This window comes from Schistocerca gregaria, chromosome 3, assembly GCF_023897955.1.
Source record: "Schistocerca gregaria isolate iqSchGreg1 chromosome 3, iqSchGreg1.2, whole genome shotgun sequence".
In the NCBI taxonomy this organism is placed as follows: Eukaryota; Metazoa; Arthropoda; class Insecta; order Orthoptera; family Acrididae; genus Schistocerca; species Schistocerca gregaria.
Window position 1 is genome coordinate 615,596,808 of NC_064922.1, and position 13,543 is coordinate 615,610,350.

General features: G+C 38.8%; 1 protein-coding gene across 2 annotated transcripts in view; it reads right to left on the bottom strand.

The window, feature by feature from the left end:
- Positions 1-12,663, bottom strand: part of LOC126355212 (post-GPI attachment to proteins factor 3) — a 105,144-nt gene extending 92,481 nt beyond the window's left edge. The window contains exons 1-4 of one of the 2 annotated variants that reach the window (XM_050005459.1): positions 12,153-12,663; positions 11,922-12,070; positions 11,689-11,841; positions 11,487-11,611 (exon numbers count right to left, since the gene is read on the bottom strand). In XM_050005459.1, coding sequence (XP_049861416.1) covers positions 11,487-11,611; positions 11,689-11,841; positions 11,922-12,070; positions 12,153-12,279 — 554 coding nt within the window. In that variant the 5' untranslated portion in view covers positions 12,280-12,663. The remainder of the gene's footprint in view (positions 1-11,486; positions 11,612-11,688; positions 11,842-11,921; positions 12,071-12,152) is intronic. The other variant, XM_050005460.1, reaches the window with a different exon arrangement.
- Positions 12,664-13,543: the final 880 nt, after the last annotated feature.

Genomic DNA, 13,543 nt, shown 5'->3' on the forward strand with positions numbered 1-13,543 from the left:
AATCACTAAGGCCGAAACATGTGAGACTCCCTTTAGTCGCCTTTTACGAGAGGCAGGAATACTTCGGTCTTATTCTAACCCCCAGACCCGCAGGGGGCCTTTCGTGGGCAAGTGCTCTGCTGACTGAGGCACCAAGTCCGACTCATGACATCCTCACAGCTTTACTTTTCTGTTAGCATTTAAAATAGATCAAACATAGTTCATGTTTACATTGCACACAAAAGCTGATACCCACACAGTAAACAATCAATTCCAAACACAAAGTGGCATTTGTGAAAATGATTAAACTCAAGCAGTAATGTCTACCAACCTGGTCACTTGAATAGAATACAAATGTGGTGCTGGGATCCATAAGGGTGAAAATCACACCGCCATTGATCCCACATTTAAGTGGATATCAGAGAAACGAGCTATACAGCTCCTCATGAATTTTCATATATACATGTAGTCCTACAGCACAGATAAACCCGACTCACCGAAAGATCAGTAGGTTTGAGAAGCATGAATAAATGCTACATTCTTACAATCGACGGTGATGTGCTTTAGGCCCTCATGATTCTCAGTGCCTCAAATGGATTGCTGTATGATAAAATTCATGACTAAATATATTATAACACATCCAGAAACCCACAAAATTGGTTTACTGTCAGTACAACTTTAACATATACTGACATCCGCTCTAATTTTACTATAGTATATAGTGAGTGAATTAGCACATCTGATGAGTGTGCTGTCATCTATCAGGGTTTATGCTGAGCAAACTGGGACAAAAGTCTGACGCAGTGTGCTGCCATCTGGTGGCGTTTAAGTAAACTTCTAGTTGAGTGGCAAGGGCTAGCTGTGCACATTGTGAACCATACACATTGTTTATCAAATTTGTATGTGTTTGGCCTGCAAGGCAATTATGCCACGCGAGTTGTACATGCACAAAAGCTCCTTATAACGCCCACAACTGAAGCTGTGCTCACAACCTTTACACCAAGTTTCATGGAATCTGGAGGAGCAGTAATGCGGTAGATTTAAGAGCCATATCTTTCAGATTGCAGCAACTATATTATGTTTATCAGCATTCAAACAAAGATAACTAATAAATCCCCAAGGTGTCGAAAGTTAGGGTGTTCACATGCTCTTGTGCTCCTACGTATCAGCCACCAATAATTGTACCTAACAAGTCTACGGAAGTTTTGAGGAAATATTGATTCTTCTGCAACTAGCACCATTTAAGCAGTAAGACTACAATGAATGCCTACTCTAATCCAAACATCACAGGCACGATTGATAATCCTGACAGTACCGGTACTTCTCGACAATAGACTTGAGGAGCAGGTAGCTTCAGTGGGAAGTGGCTCAAGAGCATAGAGTAAAGACTATGTTTTCAGCACTTAGGGAACACTATCAGTACAAAAGAATGCCATTTGGTTTAAAAAATGCACCAGCAACATTCCAGCACTCATGGGACAAAGTGTTTAAAGGATTGGAGCCTTGTCAGTATCTGGTGTATCTGGATGAAACAATCAACTTTACAAGAGGTAAGAAGGGACACAGACAATGAATAAGCTATGTATTCAAGAGGTACATTGTTGTTAGAAGAGATGTAAGTTCTTTAGCATACTCTGCGTAGATTGCAATTGATATCCAGTCACATACAGTGGCCTTTCCACTGTTGAGTGTTTTCAGTTGCTTTTCTATCTTTAGTCATTTATTTCAGTATCTGTTATTCTGTCATTAGCGTGCCAATTCAAAGGAGGAACTGCAGCATGATCTTCTTCCATGACATAATTTGGGAAAAATATTTAGTATTTCAGCCTGATCTGTGTCATCCTCTGTGTCAGTGCCATTATGGTCACAGAGTGTCTCGACAGATGGCTTTGATCCATTTACATACTTAACATTAGACCAAAACTTATTCTTTCAAAGCAGCTGCCCAACACAATTGTCGAACCACAGAGGGTCTTTTCCATCCTTCCCAATTTTGTTTGCTGCAAACCTGTCTCAAGCATACAGTATGATGCTCATGAACTTTGTCCTTTGAGTCTTTAACATTATCAGTGATGTAGATGACATTTTCATGTTTACTTTTAAGATAATATGAAATCTGTCTCTTGTCATTCTTGCTAAACAGAAAGATCTTCCTACCTTTCTTTGTATTTCTAATCATAGTGTATTCACTGATGTTGAAAGGCCTTATGATTCCCAGCTCTATTCAAACAGAGATATAATATTCAGGTCAGTTTGTCACCTGCAAGTCTAAGCTGCACTTTAGAGCCTCTATAGTTGCAAGTGGCTAGCTGAATCGGTAAAGTCTACAAATCTTGTTTGCAAGATGAAAGCAGAGTTCTTTATCTGCAACATTGTTGACAGGGCCTCTTGCGACCTCTGGTAGAGTCAAGTGGGTCTAAATCAGTGGTGCAAACGAATCTGCAACTATGTAGGCTGCAGATTCCTCAACTTGCGCCATGGCAGGGTGGGGCATCAGGTCCCACTTAATAGGTTAGGGGTCCACTATACACAGAAGATAGCTACACGGGTAGTGGGTTGCTGTTCGGAGTGGACTTTGTGATTCTTTTTATGTCACAGACACTGAAAAGATGCAAGTCAAACACAGGACAAGATTTGTCTTAGGAAATACAGATAGTATAGTAGTAAACTGTAGGAGCTGTGTTGGAAACGAACCACAGCTCCAGACACTAACAGTAAGCACTGAAGCACAAACTGTTATAGGTACTGAAATTGGCTAAAGCTGTAGATAAGTTCAGTGAAAGTTTTTACATAGGACCTAACAGTGTTCAGACAGGATAGATTAAATACAACTGGAGGTGGCTTGTTCGCTGCTGTCAGGAACAGTTTATATTGTATCAAAATCTAAGAAGATAGGTCCTGTGAGTTACTACTACAAGTGAGTTACCCACTCACACATTTATACTTGGTGGTGACTTCAATCTTCAATGACTTCAATACTTCAATGTATTAGTGAAAATACACATTGAAAGTCGGTGATGGGCAGAAAACATCATTCACAACTGTACTAATTTTCCTAATTAAAACTGTTTTGAACAATTTGTTCAGGAGCCCACTTGAAGTGTAAATGGTTGTGAAAATATGTTACACCTCTTAGCAACAAAAAACCCTGAATAAATAAGGAGCATTATCGCAGGTACAGGGATTAGTGACCACAAGATCTTTGTAACAAGACTTAATACTGTAACATCCAAATTTGCGAAAAACAAATGCACAATATATCTATTTAAAAAAGCAGATAAAAATTTGCTTGAAGCCTTCCTAAGAGATGACCTCCATTTCTTCTGAAATAACTATGAAAGTATAGACCAGATGTGGCTTAGTTTTAGAGAAATAACATCGAGAGCAACGGAGAGATTTATACCAAATTAATTAATGAGAGATAGAACTGAGCCACTACAGTAAACAAAACAGGGCAGTAATTCTTACAGAAGCAACGGAAAAAGCATGTCAAGTTTAAAAGAATGCAAAATCCCCAAGATTGGTGAAGTTTTACACAATCTCAAAATTTAGCACAAATTTTAATACAAGAAGCTTTTAATAGGTTCCACAATGAAACTTTGTCTTGAAATCTGACAGAAAATCCAAAGAGATTCTTACTGTGTACAAAATACACAAGTCAAAGTAAATATTTTAGAATTCGAATCAAGAACTCTGTCAACACGTGTAACTTAGAAGTAGACTCCTTCAGTGTCGCAAAAGCAACTTGAATCGCTTAATAAAGACAAGTCCTATTGTATAACAACTAGCCACAAACATACTATGCTGTTGTAGCAGGAGGAGGGGTGAGTTATACTCCTATGTGCGCATTCCAGGGAGCAAATAGGGGGATCCTCACTGGCTTACAATCGCGTTGAGTGAAATAAAATAACTCTCGTGGATCAAATTCATCGTCTGCAGTTGACAACTTCAGTTATAAATTGGAGCTTGCTCCAGCTAAAGTCAATTACCTTTCAAAGTTAAACATGTAAAGATCTTTTAGGGGAAAAAATGCCACCATTCTGTCCAAAAGTACAGTTAAACGATACATTGGATTCAGTGGGCAACCAACTAGAAGACAGCAACAAATCAGTGTGTTTGCAATCACCCTACTGCACACTAACACATAAAAGAAGAATCAAATGAGCAAATAAATTATATAGTAACATAAATTATATAAATATTAAATTAATAATTAATTATTAATAACTGATTAGTTATTAATAAATTAATAATAAATTATATAGTAACATACAACATAAACTCCTCCCCCCATGAACCATGGACCTTGCCGTTGGTGGGGAGGCTTGCGTGCCTCAACGTTACAGATAGGCGTGCCATAGGTGCCACCACAACGGAGGGGTATCTGTTGAGAGGACAGACAAACGTGTGGTTCCTGAAGAGGGGCAGCAGCCTTTTCAATAGTTGCAGGGGCAACAGTCTGGATGATTGACCGATCTGGCCTTGTAACACTAACCAAAACGGCCTTGCTGTTATGGTACTGCGAACGGCTGAAAGCAAGGGGAAACTACAGCCGTAATTTTTCCCGGGGGCATGCAGCTTTACTGTATGGTCAAATGATGGCGGCGGTCTCTTGGGTAAAATATTCCAGAGGTAAAAATAGTCCCCCATTCGGATCTCCGGGAGGGGACTGCTCAAGAGGACGTCGTTATCAGGAGAAAGAAAACTGGCGTTCTACGGATCGGAGCGTAGAATGTCAGATCCCTTAATCGGGTAGGTAGGTTAGAAAATTTAAAAAGGGAAATGGATAGGATAAAGTTAGATACAGTGGGAATTAGTGAAGTTCGGTGGCAGGAGGAACAAGACTTCTGGTCAGGTGAATACAGGGCTATAAATACAAAATCAAATAGGGGTAATGCAGAAGTAGGTTTAATAATGAATAAAAAAAATAGGAATGCGGGTAAGCTACTACAAACAGCATAGTGAACGCATTAATGTGGCCAAGATAGACACGTAGCCCACGCCTACTAAAGTAGTACAAGTTTATATGCCAACTAGCTCTGCAGATGACGAAGAAATTGAAGAAATGTATTATGAAATAAAAGAAATTATTCAGATAGTGAAGGGAGATGAAAATTTAATAGTCATGGGTGACTGGAATTCGACAGTAGGAAAAGGGTGAGAAGGAAACATACTAGGTGAATATGGATTGGGGCTAAGAAATGAAAGAGGAAACCATCTGTTAGAATTTTGCACAGAGCATAACTTAATCATTGCTAACACTTGGTTCAAGAATCATGAAAGAAGGTTGTATACATGGAAGAATCCTGGAGATACTAGAAGGTATCAGATAGATTATATACTGGTAAGACAGAGGTTTAGGAACCAGGTTTTAAATTGTTGGACATTTCCAGGGGCAGATGTGGACTCTGACCACAATCTATTGGTTATGAACTGTAGATTAAAACTGAAGAAATTGCAAAAAGGTGGGAATTTAAGGAGACTGGACCTGGATAAACTGAAAGAACCAGAGGTTGTACAGAGTTTCAGGGACAGCATAAGGGAACAATTGACAGGAATGGGTGAAAGAAATACAGTAGAAGAAGAATGGGTAGCTCTGAGGGACGAAGTAGTGAAGGCAGCAGAGGATTAAGTAGGGTAAAAGACGAGGGCTAGTAGAAATCCTTCGGTAACAGAAGAAATATTGAATTTAATTGATGAAAGGAGAAAATATAAAAATGCAGTATATGAAGCAGGTAAAAAGGAATACAAATGTCTCAAAAATGAGATCGACAGGAAGTGCAAAATGGCTAAGCAGGCATGGCTAGAGGACAAATGTAAGGATGTAGAGGCTTATCTCACTAGGGGTAAGATAGATACAGCCTACAGGAAAATTAAAGAGACCTTTGGAGAAAAGAGAGCCACTTGTACGAATATCAAGAGCTCAGATGGAAACCCAGTTGTAAGCAAGAGGGGAAAGCAGAAAGGTGGAAGGAGTGTATGTAGAGGGTCTATACAAGGGTGATGTACTTGAGGACAATATTATGGAAAAGGAAGAGGGTGTAGATGAAGATGAAATGGGAGATACGATACTGCGTGAAGAGTTTGATAGAGCCCTGAAAGACCTGAGTCGAAACAAGGCTCCGGGAGTAAACATTCCATTAGAACTACTGACAGCCTTGGGAGAGCCAGTCCTGACAAAACTCTACCATCTGGTGAGCAAGATGTACGAGACAGGCGAAATACCCTCAGACTTCAAGAAGAATATAATAATTCCAATCCCAAAAAAAGCAGGTGCTGACAGATGTGAAAATTACCGAACTGTCAGTCTAATAAGTCACAGATGCAAAATACTAACGCTAATTATTTATAGAGGAATGGAAAAACTGGTAGAAGCCGAATTCGGGGAAGATCAGTTTGGATTCCGTAGAAATGTTAAAACACATGAGGCAATACTGACCTTACAGCTTATCTTAGAAGAAAGATTAAGGAAAGGCAAACCTACATTTCTAGCATTTGTAGACTTAGAGAAAGCCTTTGACAATGTTGACTGGAATACTCTCTTTCAAATTCTAAAGGTAACAGGGGTAAAATACAGGGAGCGAAAGGCTATTGATAATTTGTACAGAAACCAGATCGCAGTTATAAGAAACGAGGGGCATGAAAAGGAAGCAGTGGTTGTGAAGGGAGTGAGACAGGTTTGTAGTCTCTCCCCGATGTTATTCAATCTGTATATTGAGCAAGCACTAAAGGAAACAAAAGGAAAATTTGGAGTAGGTATTAAAATCCAGGGAGAAGAAATAAAAACTTTGAGGTTCGCCGATGACATTGTAATTCTGTCAGAGACAGCAAAGGACTTGGAAGAGCAGTTGAACAAAATGGACAGTGTCTTGAAAGGAGGGTATAAGATGAACATCAACAAAAGCAAAATGAGGATAATGGAATGTAGTCGAATTAAGTTAGGTGATGCTGAGGGAATTAGATTAGGAAATGAGACACTTAAAGTAGTAAAGGAGTTTCGCTATTTGGGGAGCAAAATAACTGATGATGCTCGAAGTAGAGAGGACGTAAAATGTAGACTGGCAGTGGCAAGGAAGCGTTTCTGAAGAAGAGAAATTTGTTAACATCGAGTATAGATTTAAATGTCAGGAAGTCGTTCCTGGAAGTATTTGTATGGAGTGTAGCCATGCATGGAAGTGAAACATGGACAATAAATAGTTTGGACAAGAAGAGAATAGAAGCTTTCGAAATGTGGTGCTACAGAAGAATGCTGAAGATTAGATGGGTAGATCACGTAACTAATGAGGAGGTATTGAATAGGATTGGGGAGAAGAGAAGTTTGTGGCACAACTTGACTAGAAGAAGGGGTTCGTTGGTAGGACATGTCCTGAGGCATCAAGGGATCACAAATTTAGCATTGGAGGGCAGTGTGGAAGGTAAAAATCGTAGAGGGAGACCAAAGAGATGAATACACTAAGCAGATTCAGAAGGATGTAGGTTGCAGTAGGTACTGGGAGATGAAGGAGCTTGTACAGGATAGATTAGCATGGACAGCTGCATCAAACCAGTCTCAGGAATGAAGACCACAACAACATAAACTCACTACTTAAGATGGGAAAACTCAAGAATTTCACAGATGAATTAAATAAATGATAGAATACCTGTAAAAATCTCAAGGATATAGAATTTATAAAGGGAAACCAGGACAGATGGTTGTGAAGCAGTGTTCCAATTAGGAGCAAGCTTAATAGTGAATATAAATGTAATAGATTCAACAACTGATTTTCAAGCTATATCACCATGAACTCCAACTGTGACTTTTAAAATTATGAATAAAACTTACACAATTAGAAATGCTCATGCTCCCACACGTGGAGGAAAAAAAAATAAAAATAACAAAAACAAAGGAAGAGGTAGATAAATTTTGGGACCTTCTCCAATGACCTGGGAAGAGACTACATAAAGGGAATATAAAAATGTTGTTGGGAGACTTCACCATCCAGCTGTGAAAAGAAAAGAAATAAAAGATAATTGGAAAATGGAGTCCACAAAACTTTACAAACAAGAATGGTCAAAGACTTTTAGAAGTCTGAAGAGAACACGATCTTATATTTAAATCAACATACTTCAAGAGGGAGCCACATAAACTTAAACCATTTAAACACCCAGACTGGATGGCACAGGAATGGCAGTTAGATGTCTGTATACACAAAAATTTTCCTAAGGTAATCTACAATGTTAAAGTATTGAGAAGAGAATGCACAGGCTCAGATCATTATTAACTGCTAGTTAAAATTAAACTCAAATTCAGTCCATTAAAGAAAAGGCATGGAAAACTAATAAAACAAAAAAGAATTATGATCCATATCAGCTAATCAAAAATGACAAATGCCAACAAATAACACAAATCATTAATTTAGCAGATGATGTAGAAGAACAGGTACCAAGTCCGAAGAAACAAGCAAAAGAATCTAGCTCCTTTGAACCCACAAAGACAATGTGCAAGGTGGACACCAGGATATGACAAATTCCAGGAATAAAGACACCAAACACAGTTCTGCTTTCTGTGTTTGAAACTTTTTCCAATGCAGAAAACAGAGGAATGTCAACAACTTCACAATGAAAGGAAGAAATTCACACAAAACATTAGGAGAATTAAGAGAGGATTTCATAGAGACAGAATAAATTCTATAGGAGATAATTATCCAAAAACAAATTCCAGAAACTACTACAGAAGAGATACTGAATTTAATTGATGAAAGGAGAAAATACAAAAATGCAGCTAATGAAGCAGGCAAAAAGGAATACAAACTTCTCAAAAATGAGATCGACAGGAAGTGCAAAATGGCTAAGAAGGGATGGCTAGAGGACAAATGTAAGGATGTAGAGGCTTATCTCACTAGGGGTAAGATAGATACTGCCTACAGGAAAATTAAAGAGACCTTTGGAGAAAAGAGAACCACTTGCATGAATATCAAGAGCTCAGATGGATACCCAGTTCTAAGCAAAGAAGGGAAAGCAGAAAGGTGGAAGGAGTCTATAGAGGGTCTATACAAGGGCGATGTACTTGAGGACAATATTATGGAAATGGAAGAGGATGTAGGTGAAGATGAAATGGGAGATATCATACTGTGTGAAGAGTTTGATAGAGCACTGAAAGACCTAAGTCGATACAAGACCCCGGGAGTAGACAACATTCCACTAGAACTACTGACAGCCTTGGGAGAGCCAGTCCTGACAAAACTCTGCCATCTGGTGAGCAAGATGTACGAGACAGGCGAAATTCCCCCAGACTTCAAGAATAATATAATAATAAAAAAAAAAAAAAAATTAAAAAAAACTGGTGTCGACAGATGTGAAAATTACCGAACTATCAGTTTAATAAGTCACAGCTGCAAAATACTAACGAGAATTCGTTACAGACGAATGGAAAAACTGGTAGAAGCCGACCTCGGGGAAGATCAGCTTGGATTCTGTAGAAATGTTGGAACACGTGAGGCAATACTGACCCTACAACTTATCTTAGAAGAAAGATTAAGGAAAGGCAAACCTACATTTCCAGCATTTGTAGACTTAGAGAAAGCTTTTGATAATGTTGACTGGAATACTCTCTTCCAAATTCTAAAGGTGGCAGGGGTAAAATACAGGGAGCTAAGGCTATTTACAATTTGTACAGAAACCAGATGGCAGTTATAAGAGTCGAGGGACATCAAAGGGAAGCAGTGGTTGGGAAGGGAGTGAGACAGGGTTGTAGCCTTTCTCAGATGCTATTCAATCTGTATATTCAGCAAGCAGTAAAGGAAACGAAAGAAAAGTTTGGAGTGCGTATTAAAATCCATGGAGAAGAAATAAAAACTTTGAGGTTCGCCGCCGACATTGGAATTCTGTCAGAGACAGCAAAGGACTTGGAAGAGCAGTTGAACGGAATGGACAGTGTCTTGAAAGGAGGGTATAGATGAACATCAACAAAAGCAAAATGAGGATAATGGAATGTAGTCGAATTAAGTTGGGTGATGCTGAGGAAATTAGATTAGGAAATGAGACACTTAAAGTAGTAAAGGAGTTTCGCTATTTGGAGAGCAAAATAACTGATGATGCTCGAAGTAGAGAGGACATAAAATGTAGACTGGCAGTGGCAAGGAAGCGTTTCTGAAGAAGAGAAATTTGTTAACATCGAGTATAGATTTAAATGTCAGGAAGTCGTTCCTGGAAGTATGGAAGTGAAACATGGACAATAAATAGTTTGGACAAGAAGAGAATAGAAGCTTTCGAAATGTCGTGTTACAGAAGAATGCTGAAGATTAGATGGGTAGATCACGTAACTAACGAGGAGGTATTGAATAGAATTGGGGAGAAGAGGAGTTTGTGGCACAACTTGAATAGAAGAAGGGATCGGTTGGTAGGAAATGTTCTGAGGCATCAAGGGATCACCAATTTAGTACTGGAGGGCAGATGGGAGGGTAAAAATCGTAGAGGGAGACCAAGAGATGAACACACTAAGCAGATTCAGAAGGTTGTAGGTTGCAGTAGGTACTGGGAGATGAAGAGGCTTGCACAGGATAGAGTAGCATGGAGAGCTGCATCAAACCAGTCTCAGGACTGAACACCACAACAACAACAACAACAACAACGATCATCATCGCCAACACACAAATCACTATACTGGTGCCAAATAAAAAGACTTGTGCTATGTGGCCGAGCAAACCCATATGGGTTCTCCCGGTCAATAATGCCATACAATTATTTCATTTTCATATGCCTTAATGCCACAAAATTACATTTGTTTTGGAGATCTAGCAAATTTTTAGCATGCCAGTCTCAATCTAGTGACAAATTGTTCAGCAACGTAATAAGTTCAAAAGCTGAATTACAGTCATGGAAATACTATAGTACACATGGCACACAGTACTGCGAGGCTCATTTTACATAGTCTGGCACAATCACTCAAAACATTCCCATTTGTGTGAACTCAATCGCACATCTGTTGTACTCAAAATGGACACTTCAGAATATCAATTCTTTAAAGAAAGGAAAACAATAATGTGACCCCTTCAAAGTCAAAGTGCTTGTAGCACTGAGCAACGTGGATGAGGATGTCAACTTTCTGATTGTGTTGGTTACTAAAATTGCCATATATCTAATTACAATTATCAAGGCGATCACTAAACAATAAAATAGCATCTATAATCCTGTCTATTGATTATTCAAAAAATTACCAATGCCCAGACCTCTACAAAGATGTTATGGAAGTGATTGGAATGAATAAAGAATGTATCTAACATACATCTCATTACATCAGTCCTTTTTGGTGTTTCAATTTTTTTTTCTTTGAGAGGACGATGTTTATGAGAAGGTACTAATACTATAAAAATCTTGCTATACCAACAGTTCTTCTGAGAAGCAGAAAGGGATGGAAAGTCATGGCAGCTATAGGCAGTGAGACCGCATAATTCAAAACCAGATTACACAAAATTAATAATTACAACTTAGCAATTAATGTCATCCAGTTTTTTTTCCATTTAAATTACCTCACAAGCATACCATAGCAGGAAAACAGCACCATTGAAAATGCACAAAAGTAATCCATTTGTTCAGTAAGCACTGTATCTCTTGCATGAAACACTGCTGACCATAACCATGCATTCAAGCAGACCTGCAAGTAATTCTCCATTAACACTGGGGAAGAATTTCAGACATTCAAAGGCAAAGATGAAATGAAATGTAGCATACCGCCCCATACACATGCCAGAACCAATACATTGGGCTATCTCTCCTTACTTCCTTGTGAAACCTCCTCAGCATCAAAAGATGAGAGACAAAATTCATTACAGAAAAAATGAAGGAGGCTGGTTCTTGCACACCAAGAAAACGTATAAAGGGCCACTGAAAAAGAAATCAATATTAGTGCTCAAGACAACCATTCAACGAAATCTGTCTTTACTCCATAATCCGAACTGCCTCACTTTTCCATGAAACTGCGGAACATCCCAATTACGTCTTAAGAAGTTTTCAACTGTATGCCACATACAGCTGTACTGGCACTCTTCTTTACAAGTCCATTTTAGCGCTCTTTGGTAGAACGGCTGAACTGACGTGGAAAAGTCCAGGCCATCTATAAATGAAAGACGGTGATGTGCGTAAAAAATCTTTTAGTATTTCAAATCCCTGTAGAAATAATTATTTTGCATTGGTACCTTTCGTGCAGTTTTGTCCGACACATCTGTCAACACAGTTTTTATAGAACAAGGTTCTATCGCCAACAGACGCCGCAACAATATTAAATAATCCTGTCGTTACTAGCCATGCTACTATAAGTGACATTTTCACCAATTTTTCGTTCTACGCCTTCAACATTATTTACTCCGATACGAAAAAATATCATAATGTAATCACACACATGTTATCAAACACAGAACTTCGTATGACAGCCGGCATGTACTTCCTCCCACTTGCATTGTCAATGTAAACACCACATAACATACACAAATAGCGTGGCACCACTGCAAGTATGAATCGACAACGGCGAATACGAGGAATATCAGGGATCTATGGGAAAAACACGCACAAACGTTGCTACAGCATCGTCCCGATAATGCGGACCCAACAGTGCACTGCTAAAGGCAAAACGCGGATAATCCTGTTGAGATGAAATGTTCATGTTGACATTTAGGTGAAACCTCTCTGCTAAGTAGCTGCATGTGCAATTCATGAAATCTCTTTTGTTGTACATGTTCTAAGAACTACGCATTTACTTTATTAATTCAATTAAGTTATATTGTGCCCTTTTCTTTTAATTTCTGCAATAGGTTAAGGGCCCAATATATGATTCTTTCAAGGAACGAAATTGGCTTCTATAGTTTTGTAACTAGTGACTCCAGAAACAAGTCTGCCTGTTCTGTTTGATTCGTGCGGTGTGCGGTTCATGCTAAAAATTATCCGGCGCGTTATAGTATGTAATTTTTGCAGTTGTAAACCTGAAACGTTTTAAGGGACCACAATGGATTTCTATGGTATTAAGAAATTATAAAAAGCCGACCATATGGAAGTTTGCCGTAAGAAACTCATTATGTGTATTAGAATGCTTAACGAGATGTGTCTTCGCGAAGTGCAGACCTGTAGTTTTCTCAACGAATGATATAACAGCACAAAGAGATGCACTTAAAGCCTGAAAAACCTGGACCATAGAGTTCAACGGTTCTGTGACGAGCTAGGCTGCAAATTCGTGGACTTGCGCCATAGTGTTGAGAACTGTAGGGTTCCCTTCAATGAGTCAGGTGTGCATTACTCTTCAGATGCTACTACTAATGTAGCTGACTGTGTGTGGGATGCTCACAAGGATTTTTTTTAATAAGGTGGCTCTCCATCCAATCCAGATAACGATATCTGCAAGAAAACCAGAAGTATCATTAGAATATATTGAAAGAAATTCATCCCACAGCTGAGAGTATTAAAATCCTACTGGTTAACTACCGCAGCTTTCGCATCAAAGTGCCAGAGTTTGAAGCGCTCATAAAAAGTAGTGAAGCTCACATAATACTTGGTACAGAAAGCTGTTTGAAACCTCAAATTGATAGCAGTGAGTTTT